Consider the following 22,129-nt stretch of genomic DNA (forward strand, 5'->3'; position numbering starts at 1 on the left):
CATACTCCAGAGGGGGATAAGGTTCTTTTCAACATGACCATCCCCATTTTATGGTGTTTGTGGTCAAAAAGCTCAATTTTTCTGACCACAAAACCAAGTTCCAATGATGTTTAGTAAACTTCTGGCACTTATGTTTGCGGTTTGATGACACAAGATGCTTTCTTCTGGCAAACCTTCCCAATAGCTTGATGGCATGGAGGTAGCATCCAACTGTACTTTTGGGGACTTGGTGACCCCAAGACACAACAATCACCAGAAATTCTTCAACTGTGACAACTTTAAATTTTTTGGCTCTCAATCCATCCTCCTTACTGTGCATGGCGGCGAAATATACATCCTCTGCATGCCATGTTCCAGTTGTTTTGTTGTTATTGCCCAAATATAGATGGAGATTTCCAGGTGTTTACCTATTTCCTGTTGTAGCCATCTAGCATACAACAAACTGTTGTCTCATTTCATTTGTGTTCTCTTACTTTCCTCATGTTGAAGGATGACTAAAGGATTTTGGCATGTGTCACCTCATATTTATACCCCAGTGAAACATCCTGGATGACAATTTAAGAGCACAGCACTACTAAAATCCCAACATTAGCTCCAACAGTGACCTCACAACACCACACCCCGCTACCTGGCAGTCTGTTTTTTCTCAGCAGATAATCACTCAGTTTGCCCCACAACCCAGCGAAGCCCCTGGCTGGGTTATTCAGACTTGGTTCCAGTCACCGTGACCCGACAGGGTAATGCTGGACCCCGCTGGGAACACACAGCTATGCTCTGTGTGTGCTCTCGCTCACTCCCATTCACGTTATACACCCATCATCATTCAGACAGTAACATCCAATCAGATAAAGAGGAACGGGATTCTCCACGTTCCCCCATCTTTTGCCCTCTCAGTGCCTTCATACCAGCGTTGACAACACAAAAACACTTTTAAAATGTGTACCTGTGGATGCAATTCACTCATCTCCTTCACACTACTGTAGAAATCCTGTTCATACTGGATTCGGCCAAGCAGTGCAGGGCAACCCCACTTTAAAAACAGGGACAAAGGAGAACCTGCTCATGGTGCCCTGACCTTTGCTCTCAGGGCCATACGAGGACATTAAGGCCCGTCTGGGCTCTGTGTCATCGTGGAATAGGAAGCTACGGTTCAGAGCCATTTCCTCCTGAGAACATGGTCAATGTGGCTTGGGGAAACAAAAGTCACATAAGTTCACATCTGTGTCACAGGGAACTGCACATAAAAGGAACAAAAAGAAGAACATTTTTTTCCCCCAAAAATGTTTATTTTTGTCCTTAGGAACCATATTTACAGAAACGTACGCTATGGCAAGAACAGTTTCACACATGTACATTTCAGTCCTCCATCAAAAGTCATCTCATTAGTCGGGGAAAAAAAATAAAATAAATAAACAGGAGCGTTCAGGACAGTTTTCCTCTCCACAACATTATCAGCAGAGCGTCAACCCAACGCACATCGATCCCCCTCCCCACTGCCACTGCCCTCAGTCAAGCCAGAACATTCCCCCCCAGTCTCACCATTACCGCCCCCCATTTAAAGGACCACAGCTGTCTGAGTCACACCAGGAATTTACAGCAGCAGATCCTGTATCAGTCTCCGTGCTACTGGACACAACCCTTTCCAGCGACAGTGAGGCTAATATCAGACAGGCTTCTTTTGCTGAAATAGGACATAGGGATAGGTAAGCCTGTTGCTGGCACGTTTGGAGGCATGCTGCCGTGTTGAGCGGGGGCAATCGGTTCCATCCTGCACACCGGTTTACTCTCACTTTACACAGTGCCATCAGCCCGTTCACTTTTTTATTATCACGGTACAGACCATCTTCATTCACTGGAGACCATTCACTTCATGGCTGGAGACCATGGCATTGTCATGCGCATATCAATCAACTGGCTGATCCCTCCCTCCCTCCCACCCTGGGTAAGAGCAAAGCGTCAGAGGAAAATCCCAGCCCATTTTTCCGTCTGCAAATGTCAAAAGACGATAACCTTCCTCTCCTACGATTACAATGTCTCTTGCAGGACACACCCCCCCACCCCCCCATCCCTTTATAATTGGGGGCAGCGTTTTCATCTGTATGTGAGAAACGTTCCTGTGTCATTCTGAGAATTTACAGTGGTTATCCCTGATTCCAGGTTTGATACAGTTCTTAGCCCGAGGCAATCCGTTTCAGACTGACAGACTTCAGAGCTCGAGCTACATTCCTGGCATGCTTTTCTCTTTATGTCCCGACCCCACCCCCCAAAACCCTTGAAAACTGTACTCCTTTTTCCTCATGTAGAACTCGTGTCACACAGGCAAATGTCTGAACAAAAAGAATGGAGGCTTTAGGCTTTCATATATAATAAGGCCTTAGCCCGCCCCCCCCGTATTAGCCCTAGGTCAATTCAAGTAGTGATCGGTTGGGTGTTAAAAAATAAATGCCCCCCGATATGTACTGGTTTGGCCTCCAAATGTATTCACAAGTTATGGCATCAAAAATAATGTCAAAACAAAGTTTTTAGAAACACCCAGAATGCACTGGGGTGTATCATCCAAAAAAGAAAAAGCTGCTGACATTTGTCAAAATGCACCGTATTGACATTTGAGTCCAACGTCTGATGAAAAAAAAAGGGGGGGGGGGGGGGGTCTGATTTCTGGACGTTATCAACTCTGGCGCATGACTGTCAGGAGAGATGAGAGCCCAGCTGTGAGGAATGTCACCTCTTGAGTGAAACATGGGGGCCCGCTGTTTTTTTCCTTAGTTTCATCTTCCAGGCCCGCTGCCCTCGTCCGTATTGATGGGAACACGCAAACATGTACAAAAATGTACTTAGCGGGAGGAAATAATCCATGACAATTAAGAGTACGGGACACTTTTGCAAGGAAACTGGGAAATTGTTATGGGAATATTCATTGTTTGTGTATATATATATATATATATATATATATATATATATATATATATATATAGTGTGCATACGAGATGTGGCTATTAAATAATGAGACTAATGCTGTAATTCAATTTTAATGAAGAAAACTTACATTTCAATTCCTTTCCCTTTCCGCAACTACACACCGTTGTTTTCTTCTTCACTTCTGGAATAGACTCGAAACGGGTTCCCTTGAGTGCAGACTTGATTTTAGGGAAAACAAAAATGTTGCATGGTGCTAGATCGGGTGAATAGGGAGGATGGTCAGGTACTTTTCCCTAAAATCAAGTCTGCACTCAAGGGAACCCGTTTCGAGTCTGTTCCAGAAGTGAAGAAGAAAACGACGGAAGAAGACCTACTGCACTGCTTTGATCAGTGGAAGACCAGAATGCAGCGGTGTGTAGTTGCAGAAAGGGAAAGGAATTGAAATGTAAGTTTTCTTCATTAAAAATGAATTACAGCATTAGTCTCATTATTTAATAGCCACACATCGTACATTTGGATTCCACTGCATGTATTAAAAAATAAAAACAATAAAAAAAATTATTATTTTTTTTTTTTAAAGCCCAGCAGGACTGGAATTCCAAACTCCCTGTCTGGCCACTTGCACCCCTTAGAACAGCTGGAAGAATTTGTTCCGCAAACCCCACATGTGGCATAACCATTCAGGATAGCACTCAACGACTTCGGAAGCTCACAGGTTCGCTATTGCTACGGTTTCGGGGAAAAATTCCCCTCAACCACCTCAATTATTAATTCACTTTTGAAATCCCTTCATTGCTTTTTATTATTTTGTTTTATATGAACAAACTCAAGAAATGAAACCTTGAGGGAAAAATAAATACAGCGAGTGTAAATATCTCAGGGATGGAAAAAAAAAAGTCTAAGGAAAATAAATTTGGCGTGAACAAGATACGGGGTCTCTCGTTGCATCGCAGACAGAGGTCAACGCTGCTCTACCAGCTGTAGCCAGCGGGGGGCGCCTTGTCGTCCTTGTTGCTCTCCAGGGAGAAGGGCGGGATGCGCACGTCAAAATGGGAGCCGTCTGTCCTCTCGATGCGGAACGTCCCCCTGCACAAAGACGCGGGTTACTGAAGGGACTGAGTAACAGAGCTGGGTTGCGCTCAGCGCTGCCGCATATTCACCAGGCCAAAACCGCGCAAAATTTCCAGTTGAGTTTCATCTGACAGACTTTGATAAACTGGGCGTGTGTTATCTTGTATTGACGCAGTAAAAAGCAACAATATAAGGGGTGGGTAGATGTAGAAGTAATGGGGTATACGCTGACGCATGCAAGCATACATACAATGAATTGGTTATGTTAAAATGTTCCATTTCAAAATTTTTGAATGCATTTGTTGAAAACACGGACTCATGCGGTTATGATTTATCCGCCCAGACAAAGAAGCAACAGGTTCCTCACTGTCATAAGCCACCGTAATAAAAAACAAAAGCCTCAGCATTGAATGAATCTTAAGAGGTGTGGTACAACACTGAAAAGGTTACCAAGGCTTCAACAAGGATGAGGTCCATAGGGATGGACTGAGAGTATATGGTGATGCACAGGCGCCACCCACTGGCCAAAGGGCTAAATGTCCATTGTTTAATTTCAACATGCACCGACTTGTCCTCAAACAATTTTGGAGACACATCAGGGCCCTATTTCACAAAGCAGGATTAGTGAGTTAGCTGTAGAAATGCTCAGAGTAAAACCAGAAACCCTCCTAAATCTGGAACATGTACTGAAGTAAAAAGAGCTGTTCAAGGTTTTACTCCGCAGTTATCCAGCTAACCCAAAAAAGAAAAATAATGTGTTACACATGTATTGGATGTGTTACACATTATTTTTCTTTTTTTGGGTGAGATTGTTAAAAGATTGCATTAATTATCTGAACAATTGCAGTCGAGTTTTTTCCTCTTCCTTTTTTTATTTTTTATTTTTTTTTAGAAGACCATCATTAGATGGCCGTCTTTATTTTCCAAGCCTCCTTGGAAGTGCACCAAATCATTTTTAATTCAGTTGAATATGCAAAACTACTTTTATTCTATAAATCCCTACATCATAAATGAATCAGCCACCATTCTAATAAAACTGTAAAAACTTGAATAAGGAGACAGAAAAGGAGTGGATTCAACACCCACCTTCCGACCGAAACCATAAGGAGCAAACAAAAAGAAAAGGAGGCTGTGTAAACAATTTTTTTTAGTTAGTTTATTGTTTGTGTTCCAGTCCAGACTTGGCCCCTTTCAGTGTTTGGGTGGCGAGGTCCAGATTGTCAAAAGCTACAACAGGGGAAGTCAACAGCTCATGGCAAACTTGTTCATATACACAACTACACATGACAAGCTTGGGCAACAGTTATAGGACTGTCCATAACCATTTCGAATGTATTATTCTCAACGGTTCATAACAGCTACAATTACAAAATGTCTCAGATTGAAGGCAGGCACATTACTCAGGAAGAAGCCAGGGAACTGACTTTGAACCTCTCATGAAACAAAGCCCCGACTAAAAAGACAATTAAAGTTTGAGGGCAGTCAAACAGCTCCAAGAGGAAAAGAACTAGCCAGGTTAACTTGGTCTGACTGAGTACACTGGACTTCTCAAATGGCCTATATGCACAGTGGGGCCTGGGTTAGAGAAATACTGAAATAAAGCCCCACCTGACTGGTCTGCACTGACCCCACCCTCTCCGACCCTAGTGGGTGGGGCACAGCGATGGTGTCATTGGGTCTTCACATCACTGCTCCACTCCAACTAACTAGAACTATACTGTACAGAAGGATTAATATCAATAGTAAGCTCTGTAGCCAAGCAATGAAACCAAGAATTTGCCTTGCAAACTCCAGCCTCACAACATAAAAACAGCTAATGAAAGTTCTTTTCTGGATAAGAGCATCCAAGTGAACGTAATGTACTGAAATACGTCAAGGTCAAATGCAGTGCAGGAAATGAAACGACAAGACCCACATTCCATTTTTTAAAAATAAGTTATGCTGATCGCTCAAAATCATGAGAAGCTCTGGCACTCAGGTCGCCCAGCAGGCTTTTGCTGGCACACGTACAGGTCCGTCTAAAAATGGAGATTTTTTACTTTTTTTTTTTTAGCCTCCTTTTACTTCAATCTTACATGCTGACACAAAAAAACCACACAGACGTAACTAAAATGAGTTTTGAAAGGTAATTTGACGTGCTTTGTACCACCTGGTATGGCAGTTTTGTATGAGGTAGTTTTGTGTGATTACTGAGAGGTCTGTCTGGCTGAGGTAAAACTGAAGTACTGTTGTGAATGTATAACAGAGAAATTAGGTTTTATGTGGTCTGCAGACAGCGGTTAAGAAAGTAAACGCTTCCCCATCCATAAAAGCTCCAACCGCAGAATAAATGCAGCTAAGTGTACTGTCCCCCTTATGTTAACATATTCTGTAAAGCTAAGTTCACATCAAAACTGCAACTACATATGAGCTGAGAATATCAAATTCTCACAAAAAAGGGGAAAAAATGTTTTTTTTTTTAAACTTAAAATGTCACAGAGAAAAGACTCAACATCAAAACGATCGAATCTATTGAGTGGACCACTCTCGCCTTGGATGCAAAAACTGAATCTCCAGCAGAAAGCCCACTGTACATCGTAAGATTCGGTGGCTGGCACAGAACAAAAAGCATTGAGAACACTATGGCGCGACTCAGAAGAGGAACGAGTAGGGTCCGTCAGAGTGCCCGTGGCTGTCCAGAGAGAAGGACGGGATGGCAACGTCCAACATGCCGCCATTGGCCCGCTGGCAGGAGAACGTCCCCCTGCGGAAGGCGGAAACAACCAATCAGCAGCCGCACACTCGGCAGTCCGAACACTCCCTTCGTTCCTTACCCCTGTGTGGGGCCAGGGGGGCATTTGGTGACTGAAGTCTCTGCACAGGACCTGGGTCTCGCCCTTTAGCACAGATTCCTCTCTCCGTTTCGCTCCAATACAGACCCCCCTACCGCGCTCCCCACCTTCTCTGAACCTGCTTCTCATCTATCACCACAGCTCACAGCCGTCTGCCAGACACCCAGCCGCCCTATCAGAAGCTCCAGGACACATCTGAGGCGCTGGAACATTCCATGACCTCATCTACGAGATCGTCTCTCATTCAGCCCAAAATATAACTGCAGAATTCACACGGCAAAAGAAATCAACAGCGGGGAATGTCTTCTTTCCTGGCTTAACAGGAAAAGCTGACTTTCAGAACCTGAATGGCTGGGGGCTACACTACAGCTGCACTCAAGAACATTTGTGAGAAGGCGGGGCAATTATTCTGACGCCGACTGATTGGCAGGCAAAGACTACAGGCACGCTTTTGGGACCGAGTTGTGACGCAGAAGGCTACTGTGTACAAACCCAGAAAGGGAAAGGACACACAACAGCGTCAGTAGTGCAGAGCATTACCGAGCATTGATATGCTTTAGAGTACACAATGAAGGGGCAGGCCCCTTGAGGCGAAGAGCCTATGATGTCAGGTTGGAGACAAAGCTATTAAAATGGCGGCATGTAGAAATGGGTGGGGGGGCGGGGGGCTGGGGCTCACATGGTATGAACCGTCCTAGCAGAGCAACCATTTCATTCCTGTTGTTTATAACGAGGTGGGAATATAAGTTTACTTCCGCGTCATAAGCTCCCTTCAGCAGCCACTAATGAACAGGAGTCCCCCTGCCTTTCTGAAGTGATGACAGTGCTCAGTATGGTGAGGCGCAACACAAACTTCCCCTTTAAACAAAAACTCACGCGCAATACTGGCTATTCGTTAATGTGCCAAAAAAAATGTTTACTCTTTCTATCATTTATTTATTCATACATCTTTATTTTGTCATTTAGGCTCAGTTACATTTTGACCTCCTCCCTTTCACCGTTAACATTAGTCCAAATTTTTTTTGATTTTGAGTCCCTAAAAATGACAACACTGTGCAACTATTGCAGCATCAAACATAAGAGGCTCCCAGAAAGGGAGAGGAATAAACATCCATTTCTGTCATGTCATACACATTACACAATACCAGAAATCTTAGCCATCCATCATATATTATAAAGTACAAATAGCAGATATAAATTACAAATGTACACATCTGACCCAACAGGAGCCAGCAGTCTGTACAAACAGATGGGAAATGAGGGGCGGGGTGGGTGGATGTAGGCTAAATATTCTCATACCCAAAATTAAGTCAAAGCAGACCTATGAACTATGACCTTGGAATAGTACTTGTTTGCATTTAACCATTACTTTGGCCAGTCAACATCTATGTTGGGGGGACTAGCTGTTTCCAACGGAAATCAAAACTGAAGGACTCCCATTTAAAATAGAAAGTCAGCATTAGTTCTGGCAAAGTACGCTTACCACCTGGGTTAACAGACTTTTTTGGAAAGAAAAAAACCTGGCATGTGAAAGTAAGTGCTGTGTTTCAACAGAAACTTGAAAATTAAAACTGAGCACATTCAACATAACAGCTCAGTCGTGGATTAGAATTTGAATGTGATAATTTAACATTTCTAAGCTCATCAGGTTTAACACCCACGCAAATTTTAAACTTTAAGCATTTTAGTCAACAGTGAAATATATCTCCCCCCCTCAAAAAGAACAAAACATTTTGGAGCAAGATTGCCATTGGATATGGTGTTTTGTTAAAGCCGTGGATCACTGCATGCATTTAGAAACAAATGAAACACTGCCTTGAATTTTACACCTAGTTCTTTTGCCCTTTAAAAGCCCATTAAAATTTCAACCAAAAGCTGCTAAATTAGACATTGGGGAATTGTGTTGTGTGAAGCTTAAACAGAATAACAAAACTAATGCAACTGGTGAGGATGCGGAGGAGTAGACCACTTTGTGGTTCCCAATAAAACACCAATAAAACGTTTTGTGAGTCAGGCAACATTTAAACACCATGGCGACAGTCGCTACGGCCTGCCTGAGACCTGCTGTTCCACAGCAGCTCTGACCAAAGCCAAGGCTCAGAAATTCCCTGAGGTCAGGGGTCACATTACAAATGCAGGCGCATCATTGGCTTGCAGCTGGTGGCAGAGAAGTGCTATCCGGTGCAGGGGGGCAAATGGGCGGGGCCTGGCGGGAGAGTGAGGGGGCGGGGCCAGAGGGCCTACGGGGCCCGGTTTCGGGTTCTCAGGCTAAGGAGCTGAAAGGGCCCGGCAGGAAGCCGTTAGGAGTATCGTCTTTCTTGCTTTCGAGCGAGAAGGGCGGGATGCGGACGTCGAAGAAGGTGCCGTTGGGCCTCTCAAGGCGGTACGAACCCCTGTGGGAGCGAAACACAACAACAGGCAGCGTCAGAGCCCGAACGCCGGCCCCAGCTGTGCTGCCCCGCCCCGCCCCGCCTCCAGCGCTCTGGCTAGGGTCTACTGCGCGACGAGACGGACGCCGACGCGGCCAACATGGGCCTGCTCGCCGGTCCAGCTCCAGGCTAGCTGGACTCCTTATGCGCCTCCTGGATTTCAACACTGCAGGAGTTGCGCGATCATGATAGGCTGAATGAAAATATGGAAAGGGGTGGGGGAGTTTTCTGCCAGCAACCTCACTTCCAGCACCAACAACTACTACCAACAACTACTACCAAGAATCTATGGTTCTCAACTACACACCAAGAAAGCGGATAACAGGTGCACACTAGCTCCTGTTGTTTTGGAGTGTAATGACCTGCACAAAGGTGCAGAAAGCAGGAAGCCACATGTCCACACCCCAGCCGCTCCATGGCCCCCGTAAGGAAGGCTCAGGGGAAGCTGCCCGTTCCCCCCACACGCGTGTCTTTAGACGGGACCTGTGCCGAGCGGAAACCAGGCCAAGCGCATCCGCGCGGACACGGCACTCAACGCAGCCGCACCCCGCCCAACGCAGCCGCACCCCGCCCTTCAGCCGCAGCCGCACGCGGCGATCGAGGCCAGAGCTCGCATGCCGAACCCTGCTCATCAGGTCGGCTGACACAGCCCAACACCACGCCTTCCGCGGACGCAAGTCCACGGCTGAACCGCCGCCAGCGCTACAACTCTGGAGGGAGAAACGGCATCCGGCTCCTCAGCAGGAGCGCCACGCTCACCGCGCTCATCCACCGCCAAGAGCCACAGCGGACCTGAGAGTGTGTGAGGACGTGTGTGTGTGTTCCTCAGACTGAGTGTGTGTATGCGTGCGTGTGTGCGCATGCGTTTGTGTGCTCGTGCACTTCAAAGACGCTGCAGAGGTTATGCTTCAGCAGTGTGGGCTCCTGAGGCAGAGCCATCTGTTCATCCTGCAGATGCAGGTGCAACAAAATGGCCTCACACACAGCCAGCCCTGGCTAGCATCCCAACAGATCAGTCATCCACAAGAGGAAGCGCTACAGCCACTTAAAACCATCAGAACGAATAAAACATTCAGAAAAAGAGAATAACTCTACGTATCCTACCTTTGTATTGGCTCAGAGGGCTCTCCTTCACAAGGGTGAGTCAGCCACTAAACGAACAGGCAAGCCGGTCCAGGTGCCCGCTCTCCATCCAACATGGGGACGACAAAACACTGCTTCATCTTTAGAACCGCCGGCGGGCCATGTCAACAAGAAGCCCGTCGGTCATCGTTTCTGAACAGCGCACTTATCCCGAGCGACTGGCCAACCGGGGCAAAGGGGCCAGCTTATTTCTGGCACATCCTGTGACTCATTTATAAAGCTGGCTTTTCACAGGAGCCGACTGAAGCAAAGCACCTCCCGTAGGGGTACAGAACTGCAGCCCCCTACCCTGCTGTGCTCCCATTCTGACAGTGACCCGGTCCCGACTGAGGCCAGACAAACTGGCACTTTTGCAACATCTATCCATGCAGGCTCACGCCGACTCATGAATAACAGCTGCAGATTGTTCCCGTGTCCTTATATGAAACGCTTAACACGAACCAGCAACAGTGCACAGATAATTCCGTTAAATGAGCCAGGGTAATTGCTGCAAGCAAAATCCTCCAAACACATTCTCTTTCCATTCAGGCATTCGCTTGCATGTAAAGCTGCTCAGCTGTACATGAGTCCTAATGCTCGTAAAATACTCGACGGCTGTGTCTTACAGTGCCCCTCCCCACCCCGACCTTACATTAACCTGCGCTTCACTTGATTGACAGCGCTGGCTGGGAACGCTGAACGTTCGTCCTGCTGAATGATTTTGTCACCTCGCACGCACAAAGCCAATGAAGCGACAGAGACGTGAACTCCGACGGCCGACCCGAAGGCCAATTAAAAAAGGCCTGAGGCCGAAGCGATCGCTGCAAACGTATGAGCCAGCCCGTTTCTGCGCTCAGTCTGCTCGGCTAACAGGAGCCAGGCTTTGCCGCTGACGAACAGGAACACGATGTCCCTTCGACACTGCGTTTAAACCTAGCGCGCGCGCGAGCGGGACCGGGACCGGCGGACCGCGCGGTGTGTGAGGTCTGAGTGTGCGGCGTGCCAATTTGAGCTTCCCTCGCTGAGAGAAACGTGAAGTAACACTCTGTTCCTGCTCTCTGCCCTGTTTGTGCACCAGGGAACGGCCCAGTCACACCGAGCCAGCGGATGGCCTCAGACGCTGGAACCCATGAGCCAATGTTTGTTTGAACACAACGGTGCTGTTATTTACACATACTTCTTTCCCTCGTTTCAAAATCCAGAAGCATATCACCAAGCACACATGTCCTTGTGTGTGCGTGTGTGTGCGTGTGTGTGTGTGTGTGTGCGCGTTTAAAAACCAAAAAGGCAAAGCTTGTATTGTAGAATGCCAAAGTGTGAGAACATTCTCTGGAAACAATGGTTCAAAGCAGCTTAAAGAAATCATATTTAAGAACTGGAACAAAGCAACAAACTCCCTTTCATTTTTTAGAAATGCTCAGGAGGTTGCTGTTGGGCTTGCTGATGTGTGGCTTTGTGGTTGCCTGTGATTCTGAGTCCTAAAATTTAAATTTTCCAATACAAATGTCAAATGAGAAAAAATACTTCCCGAACCAGCGGCTCCATCCTTCTTCAACAAATGAGAATGTAGGGGAGCAGTAGGCCTAAATTTCACTGGTCAAACCCACAACCTACTCTCATTGGTTTAGGCAGTGTTTTTGCACTGAAAATCCGAGAGCAAGGACAGGGCAGTTTGAACATGAACACACACATGTGCGAGAGCGGAGGATGAATTTGAACAGAAAATTGGTGCAAGAGCAGAGTATATTTGGGAGTGCGCATACAGTTTTGTGCCAGAGCAGGGTAAATATAAGGGTGCACACGTATTTTTGCATGAGAGATAATGAACTCTGCGTGAAAGCTGGAGTAATCATACGCTCTATTAGCGGCTCTTCAGTTAGCGGCTGTGTGGTAGCGTGCGGTTCAGTTAGCGGCTGTGTGGTAGTGTGCGGTTCAGTGAGCGGCCGTGTGGTAGTGTGCGGTTCAGTTAGCGACCGTTTGGTAGTGTGCGGTTCAGTTAGCGGCCTTTCAGTGAGGCGGTGCGAGGGATGTGATTAAGTTTGGTCGCTGTGCGGTCATGCGGTTGCGGTTGCTCGGTGAGACTCACCACATGTGTCCGCTGGGCGCCTGCAGGGAGACGTGGCTGCTGTACTGAAAGGCTGGCTGCTCTTTGGACAATACTGGCTCCTGCAGTTACAAACACACAAACCCATTAGACACCGCCAAAGTGTCAACAACACAGTAACGCCCATAGCACCCAACTGGCTGGAGCAGCACAGTTCAGACATAATGGTGCCCCCTGTTAGTTCACATAGTGTCTCATACTTTTTTAAGGATAAGCCTAAACTAATGGTTAACAACAACAACTAATTTCTTCTCCACGCAATTGAGTTAATATTCGTCACTTTATTGGCAAGCTCCATTAGCCAACGTTATAATCATTAGTAGCCTACTTGGCTAAACAAAATTAACGTTAAAGTAGACACTGAACACGCATCAGTCACCTGAGGTGCCAATTTATGCAACCACCACTATTAAATCCAGAGAGCAAAGACACCTGTGTGTTCTCTGACGAAACGGTTACCATGTTGCTGGTTCTTATCAGACTGCAGTCCACAAACTTAGCTTGCACAAGCTGGAGGAGGACAATTCATGTGCAGCTTTGAGCAACCAGGCTCAGGATGACCAGCAGGGGATGCTGGTGAGTGGTGAGACCTGGTCACCCCGGGTGAATAAATCCCTTCCTCCCCGGATGATGCCGCTAGTATGTGACCACTGTGCCCCTTCACATAGTGAACCACCCAGCAGCCCCTGTAAGTAGCCTGATTTACAGTCTCCACCAAGCACAAGGGCCCCATGTTCTAAACATTCAAGCTTTCCTAACATGAGTCTACCCATTTAAATTTAACAGACTTTTAAAATGTACGCCCCCTTTAAGAAGATCTCTTCAGAAAATGTATACATCTACTTAACAGACTTTTAAAATGTACGCCTCCCTTAAGAAGAGTACGCAAATGTATGCACAGTTCCAGAAATCAAAATGACGAGGGTGGGGATTAAACACGAGGCCGAAACGCAGCGAGTGGGCTGACTCACCCGGCCCACGACCCCTCGGCCCCGGACCGTCTCCAGGGTCCCCGACAGGCTGAAGATCCTCCAGTGGCGCTCCCTCAGCTGCACCACCTCAGCGCCCATGTTCTCCAGCCGGATGCAGTAGCGCCACTGCGGAGACAGACACGCAAGCCGTCAGATGCCAACGCCAACGCCCGCTACGGGCGGGAAACGCGCGGCCGGGGCTACGCCGCGGCCGGTCCGAACGACGTGCTACTCACCCAGTAGACGTGCGAATTCTGAGCTTCCTGCCAACAAAGAGAGAAGAGATCAAAACGTTAGCCAAACAGAAACAGGCAGCACGTACAAAAGCCACTGTTTTTTTCACCACACACTGAAGATTGCTGGTGGCAGGGTATGTTGAGTATTAGGTATTGCCTAAGTGCCAGTTAATGCCATTTGTGAAGGAAACTTTATTAAGATTTAAAATTGTAAATAGAAATTTTTACAGAAAAAAAAAAGTTTTTATTTTTTCTTGGACGCTTCTCGGTCATATGAAGACAATTTAGTTTGCAGGTTTGCTGCACGCTCATCGATTTCTTCTCAGAAATGAGTTGCAGTGTCTGGTTAATTGTTATTTTTTATGACCTCTTCTTGGAAGACACCCAATCACAACTCAGGGAAGGTGGGTCAAAGGTGATTCCAATGAGTCTATGAGATGCAGTGAAGCACGTCACATTTCCACAAACCGCCCGTCTGTTAACCGCACCAACGTCTCAGCTGTCAGCTACGGAGACCTACTGCTGCTACGGGACGTGCTGTTCCCAGAAGGCAAGGATGAGACCGTCCAGATAGCTTGTCCTTTTTAGAGCCCCCCCCACCCCCGCAATGCATCTGTACAGCTGCATTTTCAGGTTATGCACCTATTCTCACACCTGCAATGCCCCACCTCGGAATTGAACCAGCAACCTCTAAATGACAAGACCCAAATCTATTGAACTACACTGCTGTCCATGTAAGGCAAGACTGGTCTGACTGAAGGAGGATGATGTCTACTCTGGCACATCCCCAGCATGGCCAGGCACTGCTCCAATGAGCGCTCCTTCCAGAGGTTTCCAGCGAGGGGGCTGCATTCACCCTCATGCCCATGTAGAAGGGGATGACGGTGACGCGGATGCTCTCGGTGGTCTCCCGGTGCACGTCCGACAGCTCCAGCCAGGGGTGGTTCTTCTCCTGCCACGCCCGCAGCGTGTCCCTAGGGATGAAGGGGGGAACTGCGGGGGGGGGGGGGGGGGTTCCGGGAGAGGAAGGGTGCAGAAATACAAGCAACACTCATTATGGAACACATTACCCCTGTCAGCTTGTGTATTCAAAGGCCCCCTTACCCTGGTCCTGGATCATATTACTCATTTAGTACTAAGTAGTCATACTCCTAATACAGGGGACACCAACCAAATAGATTCAGATAGATTTTAGCAATCTATTTAGACCAAAGAAAAATGTGAGTACCCAATAACTGCTATGGAAAGAAAACAAGGACACTTTCGCTTATTTCTGTTACAGTGACAGTATATTTTAAAACTACTGAAGATTTACCATGATATTTTATCTACCAAAACTATTGGTGCACCAGGAAATTTCTCAGTGTCGCATTTCTGCAGTCAGTTTATCCAAGCAAATGAGATTTTAATTAAAAGAGGTAGACAGCGTAGAGCACAGTGTACCTTTAGAGGGGTTGAACATGAGGAAGCGCTCAAACAGTTCATGCTGAATGGGAATCTGGTCAGTAGAGTTATAGGGCAGGATGTCCTCGTGGCTCACATAGTCCAAACCTGAAAGAGGGAGGAAGAGAAAAAGAGGAAGGGATGGCGGGATGGAGGGAAGGAGAGTGAAAGAGGGAGGGAAGGAGGAAGAGGATTAGAGCAGAAAGGGGTCGGTATGAAGAACGTGAGAAAAACAGTAACAGGAAAGAAGGGGGAAGGAAATGCCAGTTGTGAAACTCAGTGTGACTTAAATCCAGGTCATGGTCCACACCACCACGCTCCACTGGTGTGTCTTAAACAGTGTACAACATTCAAGGCCCATAAAGACAAATGCATTTGGTGGCAGACACATGGTTAGCAAACCTTGCTAACCCAAAACAGCCGAGGAAGCTTGGCTAGTCCACTGCACTAAACATACCTGGAATAGCATACAGGGCCCTGCTGTCATCGTGATTGGCCAGGAACGTCACTGCCTCTGTCTGGGATCTCTGAGACTGACGGCAAAGCAGAAGACCCGTCAAACACACATTTGGAACATGCTTCACACTGCACCAGGCTTAAAAACTGCGAAACTCCAAGTGCTTTAGACAGCGCTTTTGAGAGCCAGCTTGAAAAAACAGAAGATGAATTGGAGCAGAATGAATTATGTTTGCATTTAGCAGACACTCTTATCCAGTGACAGAACGCATATATATATATATATATATATATATATATATAGACATTTGAGCAGAAATGAATGCAAAGTTACTGTCACATGAGATCGCTATCAGTATATAACATGACAATTAAATGCCACTGCTATGAAGCAAAACTGTTACGAAGCACATTTTTAGCTAAATATACCTCCAGCCATGGAAACACCAGCACAAACCAAAGGGTGTCACTGGGGTTTTGGAGACAGGGGTTTGAGGAGATCACTCACTATGTGTGGACAGTCCCTTGTGTCTATCAGGACCTGGTAGTATGTGTGCGTTTTGCCCTTAACTTCCTTCGACCCATGGGCCCCTGGAGGCTCTGGCTTACTGGAAAAGAAAACAACAAGGGGGGGCTGTAAATCAGTGACACACAGGAAAATAAGATTTGGTACCCTTTCAAAAGTCACCCAGGTACTAAAGCCGCTTTTCCACTGCAAGGTACCAGCTCAACTCGACACTACTCCACTCCACTCGCTTTTGGTACCAGGTACTTCGTTTTCCACTGCAGATAGTACCCCCGTCAATGTAGGTGGTCGTCATAGCGACACCGCATGAAACTGCCGTGACGTCATCTTCAACGTGACACACAGGAACAATGGAGGATATCGAAGGGATGGGGTCTTGATTCTCAGTATGTGGCTGTTTGTCACAGCAAGGAGACAAATTTTGTTTCAGAAGAGGCTGAAGGCAGCAAGACAAAAGACTGCTGACAAAAACAGGAGAGTTTGGGAAATCCTACATCAGAGCTCAGACGACGAGATGACTCTGGTTGCTCAAAGGCGACGATTCTAGTGACGATTCTCTCTGACCCATCAGTGGTCCGCAGTGTTTCCACGTCACCTTTTGGTATCGCCTCAGCTCGCTTGGAACCTCGACGGAGGTGATACCAAAAAAAGTACCAGGTACCAGGTACTATCCACAACTTTTGCCCAATGGAAAACCAAAAAGGTTGAGTAGAGTCGAGTTGAGCTGAGCCGGTACCACGCGGTAGAAAAACGACTTAACAGTGGTTTTTATAGCATTTTCTGTACGATTTGCGAGCTATACAGCGAGTCGTTGGACCATGCTCCTTGTTCCATCATATTATGAAAATACTAATCGTCCTTGAATGTGACTGAATGTGAATATTTTTTTATGCATTTTGTTCCATTACATTACATTACACGCATTTGGTAGACGCTCTTATCCAGAGCGACGTACAACAAAGTGTATAACCATAACCAGGAACAAGTGTGTTGGAAACCCTAGAGGGGTTTGTTTTCATAGCATGGTGAACACAGACAATTGCAGGGAGGTCCAGTGGACCCATCTTGCACCAAGAGCACAAGAATAGACATGCCATAAGCATACTGCGCATGGATTAGAACTGGCACTTTGCCAGGCTGTCAATCTCTGTTAGCAATTGACATTATAATTTGGCAATACACTGGCATGTGTTGTACTCTGGCCATTTTTCATTGCGAAACTCTATATGCTATTTTGCCTTGTACCAAGGCACTATAAATGACATATCAACAGGCAGACAGAAGCACGCTGGCCAGCGAGCGGTGTGGTACCTTTCACCCGTCGGGGGCGTGACATCGCGGTCATAGAGCCGAGCGTGCCAGGGGAACAGCACTATCCCCCTGTACCCAAAAACACTGTGCAGGAAGAGCTACAAGGACATAAGAAAGTGTGTCATAATTAATACACAACAAGGACAACTACAACCACAAAGGTGGTTCATACGATATTGCTTTACATTACCAATACTGGCATTGACAAGGTGCAAGAATGTTCCTGAAAAGGGCGGATAACTCTTTAGTCCTTCAAGCTAGTTCAAATATGTACTGTGCATGGGTATGTAAACAAGGTAAAAATTTGCGTGTGGGGGGGGGCAGCTGCAGGCAAATGCTAGAGTTATACATTTAATGTAGACAGCCTTACAATTATTAATCTACAATACCATTCGTGACAATTATGCAATGCCCACTTCCCATAATAGCCAAAAGGCTACTTCACATTGACAGCCCCAAATGAGATTTCATAGTAGAGTAGATTATATAAAATGTGACACATGAAAACAAGACACAGCGAAACAATACCGGTATGAAAGAAATCCTCTCACCTGTCCTGTTTCATATTTTCCGTGCTGTTTTGGTGCCTCAAACACTCCCACTGTCTCCAACACCTTACCCTCGGGCCTGTTTCTACCCAACACGGTAAAACAGCAGAGACAGAACGCACAGACAGAACACAGAGACCAACAATGACATCAATGACACAGAAATATCAAATTAACACTGTTCTGTGATTGACAGGGGAAGCTGATGTCGTTCACCTGTTTGATCTCTCTTACCTGTGATGAGTTATTGTTTGTGAGCTGTAGCCTATCCCAGGCCTTATTTGAAATTCTCTGAGAGCAAGTCCTTACCAGCCTGTCCTTCATTTATTATTTCAGCTGGAATGGTTTTATTGAGCTGTACGTGTCAACTCATTGAGAACTACATTAGGGCAGACTGAACTAACTGTGAAAATCGGATGCGCACATTCTCTCATAAAAAACAGAAGCAATATCGGTGCCACAAAACCATTGCTGGCTGTACCCAATTGTCAGAGCAAACTATGTGGGGGGATGAAATCACATCAATGCAGGCTGGCTGGCGTGCCCAACTCTGAGTGACAAAGGGCTCTCGTTGTCTCAAAGCACAAAGGCGTCTGAATAAAAGCTAACCATGCTAGAAACTGAACCGCTTATGATACAAGCCAAGGCAGAGGTGAAGACAACTTCAGGCTTTTGAATAACAGCGAGGTTATAAGGTCACACTGCTGCTAATACAGGAGGAAAATAGATACTTAAGATTAAAAGCTCAACAAAACTTGCCAGGATCAAAATGATGATAATCTCTGCACAGGATACGTGTGTGTTTACCTTCTAGCCCAGCCTTAGAATATTGTTTATGACGAGTCCTTAGTCAACAGCAGGTCACATATTCTAATCCTGCTAATTCTGGATTACTGCTTTTTCATAAAACTGCGGACAGATTCTGGGGGTGTATGCCTGTGTGTGGACCTTCCTGTGCCTCCAAGTAAATGCCCTGTTTATTGGCAGTTGAAAGGCCACATGTTTCGCAGCCACTCAATAACAATATTCGACTACTAAATCTTGTGTGAGTCAGCTACAAGACAACTGTTAGTGATTGCTGCTGCTGTGATAAAGGCCTTTTCAACACCAGCCAGTCTACTATATTCACAGACCTGAAGCTGCTCTGTCATGCAAACAAACATTCCAACAAACAGTACTTGCATATTAATCGCAATTACAAAACGTCCTGGGTTCATAATGACTCCACTGAAATACTTAAATTTAAAGGCACAAAGAACCGGTTACATAAACGGAAGTTTGCTAGTCGGGGCTGGGGCTGGACCTGCGCAGTCCCGCAGCCCCAGTAAGATCTCAGCTGCCATGGTGGGCTGCAGAAACACACAAGCTGTTTACGGGCTTTTCTGGCTGCGGACCATTCTATTCCCTGCACACGTCTCTTGTACGACACCAGATTGAGGCCTTAGAATAGGCAGATTTCAGGAAGGGAAATGGATAGTAGTTAGTAATCTGCATCACCCGGGTTTTTTTTATTTATTAACTAGTAACAGAACATTTGTTTATTTATTTAATGTGGCTTTAACAAACAGGAATGTTACACAGATTGTAACAGTTATTTATGCCTGATTTATGATTTGGTAAAGTGCAACGGTTGTGATCGATTCTACTACGTACTAACGCAAGATTGCACATTCTTAACTTCCATTAAAGTTACACTTTTTGAAATAATCGGACTGTTCATTATGTGCCATATGCATGTGATATAGCACTTTAACAACTCACAAAGAGTTATAGAGCATCTAGTAAAATAACGTTTTAGAAATTCAGCTGTCCAGTTCGCCTTTGGCAACTAGTAACAAACGTTAGGGGGACATGGCCAACTCTTAGCTTTGAAAAACGGACGCTTGGCAGCTTAAAGTGAAAGCATGGGAAGCCATTCTCTGTTACCCATTTTACAGCCAATTCCCACTCACATAAATCGAGATGATGCTTGCTACCTAGCTACAAGGATACCAACTTCGTCGGCAAAGTAGCTGGGTACAAGCTGTCCTGTATAGAGCTCGCTATTTAACTAGACAACGGTTAGCGTGTACTTTGAGGTGGGATTACAGTCCTTACGCAAGGCAATCCGCTAGCTAGATCAAACTAACAGTAACAACGATCATGAACACAAAAACGGACAGTGCTACCTAACTAAGACAACCTGACCTTGGCAAAAATCGGCTCACCAATTTCACAATTGCGTTAAACTGACTGGCTAGTATGATGTTTACATTAGGAAAACACATTAGCTCAGTACTTCTAATTTCAGCTGCATATGTAAAGACCGAACATTTTCTTCTCTAACTGTGGTTAGTTATGTGATCAACGAGTAGGTTATATAAAGGGTGGTGTTGTTTAAAATAACACACACGCACAGTCTGTGAATGTAACGTTAGCTCGCTAGCTGAAATGAAAAACAGTACTTACCGTGACGACAGATACCGGGCCTGCTGGACGTTGAAAAGGTTGCATGCAGAACAGGGTAAACGAAGCCTGTTCAGTTCACGTCTGCTGCTGTATTCAACATTCAATACCCGAAGTGTGTGTTTTTTATTGTATTTGCTAACTGTAGAAAGTAAACCGCGTCGTAATGCACACGCAGCCATTTTTATTTTGCTTGAGGCTGCTAGCAGCGTGCAGTGCACCCTCTCAGACGACTACGCAGTCTCGTCCCAGGGCAGCTTGGGAAATTTTTGTACCAGATTGCATAACCGTAAAAACACGTCTGCAATTTGCCTATTAATTATATGCGCGATAATAATAAGCTATTAATATACTATTTTCTACTCAGAACGTATTGCTTCTCAAATAATAATTACAGCGTAATTTACAGTAACCTAGACTCTATAGATGTGTAATACTTTGCACCATTGTTCAGTCGCCTGTTCACTGAGTGCTGAGTGTGCACTGAGAACATTTTAACGGGAAGGCATTCATTTCAATTGAGTGTGTCAAAATTATGCGAATTTGAAGCTACGACGATTTTCAGTTCGGTGGGGGTCTACATATATGTTCAAATTTTACAACCCGTGAGCTGAGATCACATAACTAAATAATACAGGTTGTTAGAAAGCTAAGCATGTTGCCGACTCGTTGGATTAACTAAACTAATGAAGTAGCTAGTAAAGCAACAAACGACTAAATAGTTTGCCAGCTACGATACTCAGTAGAGGTTGGTTTGGTTTGCTAGCGAGCAACACATTGTGCATTCGATCAACTAACTGCCTTGAAAATCCCACTATCAATCAACATTATAATACCCAAGTTTTATATTTATGTTGTGAATACTGGGTTCAGCCTCAGTTTTCCAGAATACGAATCCTTATACGACTTATTAACTTAAAATCAAACTGAATAAAGTAAAGCATGCGATGGAAATTGCTTCCTATCCTTCCAAATGAATGCTGGGAAGTTGAGTTCAACCTCTACTGCGCATGCAGCCGGGCAAACCCAATGTCGAAACCACACCACTTTGTCAACCGAAAAAGTCATATTTTATCAGTCATACATTTTAATATGTATTGCAGTTTATAAAACATTTTTTGGTCCAGAAGTTTTGGGAAATGCTAACTTTATTATAGTTTCATAACAGAAACTCCATAACGCTCTTTTCACAATGCGTTGCCATTGTCTATATCTACCGTGCAGCCCGTAAGTAGGCTACTTGGACAATGGCGTCTAATATTACTAATTAGGTCAATAAATTGAAGAAATTTTAAATGGTGTACTAGAAGTCTGACCAGGCCTGTACTAGTCTGAAGCCATCTTCAGCTCCTGCTTGTTTTGCGGACTAGTTGTCTTAAGTTTTCTCTTCAGCATATGAAACACATTTTTAATTGGATTCAGATTGGGTGACTGACTTGGCCAGTCAAGGATCTTCAAGTTTTTGGATTTGAAAAACTCCTTTGTTGCTTTAGCAGCATGTTTGGGATCAGTGTCTTGCTGTATGATGAAGCTCTGTCCAATGAGTTTGGTGGCATTTGGTTGAACTTGAGCAGATAAGATGCTTCTGTGCACTTAACAATTCATTCTGCTGCTGCTATCAACAGTTATATCATCGATGAAAACAAGTGAGCCAGCACCTGTGGCAGTCATACATGCCCAAATTACACACTTTTTTTTAAACTCTTGCCATCACTCT

General features: G+C 45.5%; 1 protein-coding gene across 4 annotated transcripts; it reads right to left on the reverse strand.

Annotated features, from left to right (window-relative positions):
- Window positions 1-1,264: 1,264 nt before the first annotated feature.
- Window positions 1,265-21,217, reverse strand: poldip2 (polymerase (DNA-directed), delta interacting protein 2). Of its 4 annotated transcripts, none has more exons than XM_064351471.1 (11): window positions 20,416-21,186; window positions 17,971-18,052; window positions 17,420-17,517; window positions 16,091-16,190; window positions 15,584-15,659; window positions 15,127-15,234; window positions 14,540-14,676; window positions 13,684-13,710; window positions 13,448-13,573; window positions 12,459-12,538; window positions 1,265-4,005 (listed from the first exon to the last, which is right to left on the reverse strand). In XM_064351471.1, exons 1-11 carry the CDS (start codon window positions 20,592-20,594, stop codon window positions 3,891-3,893), a joined length of 1,128 nt encoding a protein of 375 aa, XP_064207541.1. In that variant the 5' UTR covers window positions 20,595-21,186; the 3' UTR covers window positions 1,265-3,890. The 4 variants fall into 4 exon arrangements, with proteins under 4 accessions (XP_064207541.1, XP_064207542.1, XP_064207539.1 ...); XM_064351472.1 differs by lacking the exon at window positions 1,265-4,005 and adding an exon at window positions 5,125-6,733 and having other exon boundaries at window positions 20,416-21,217; XM_064351469.1 differs by lacking the exon at window positions 1,265-4,005 and adding an exon at window positions 7,737-9,214 and having other exon boundaries at window positions 20,416-21,217.
- Between the last annotated feature and the right edge of the window lie 912 nt (window positions 21,218-22,129).

This window comes from Anguilla rostrata, chromosome 9 (genome assembly GCF_018555375.3).
Source record: "Anguilla rostrata isolate EN2019 chromosome 9, ASM1855537v3, whole genome shotgun sequence".
Taxonomy (NCBI): domain Eukaryota; kingdom Metazoa; phylum Chordata; class Actinopteri; order Anguilliformes; family Anguillidae; genus Anguilla; species Anguilla rostrata.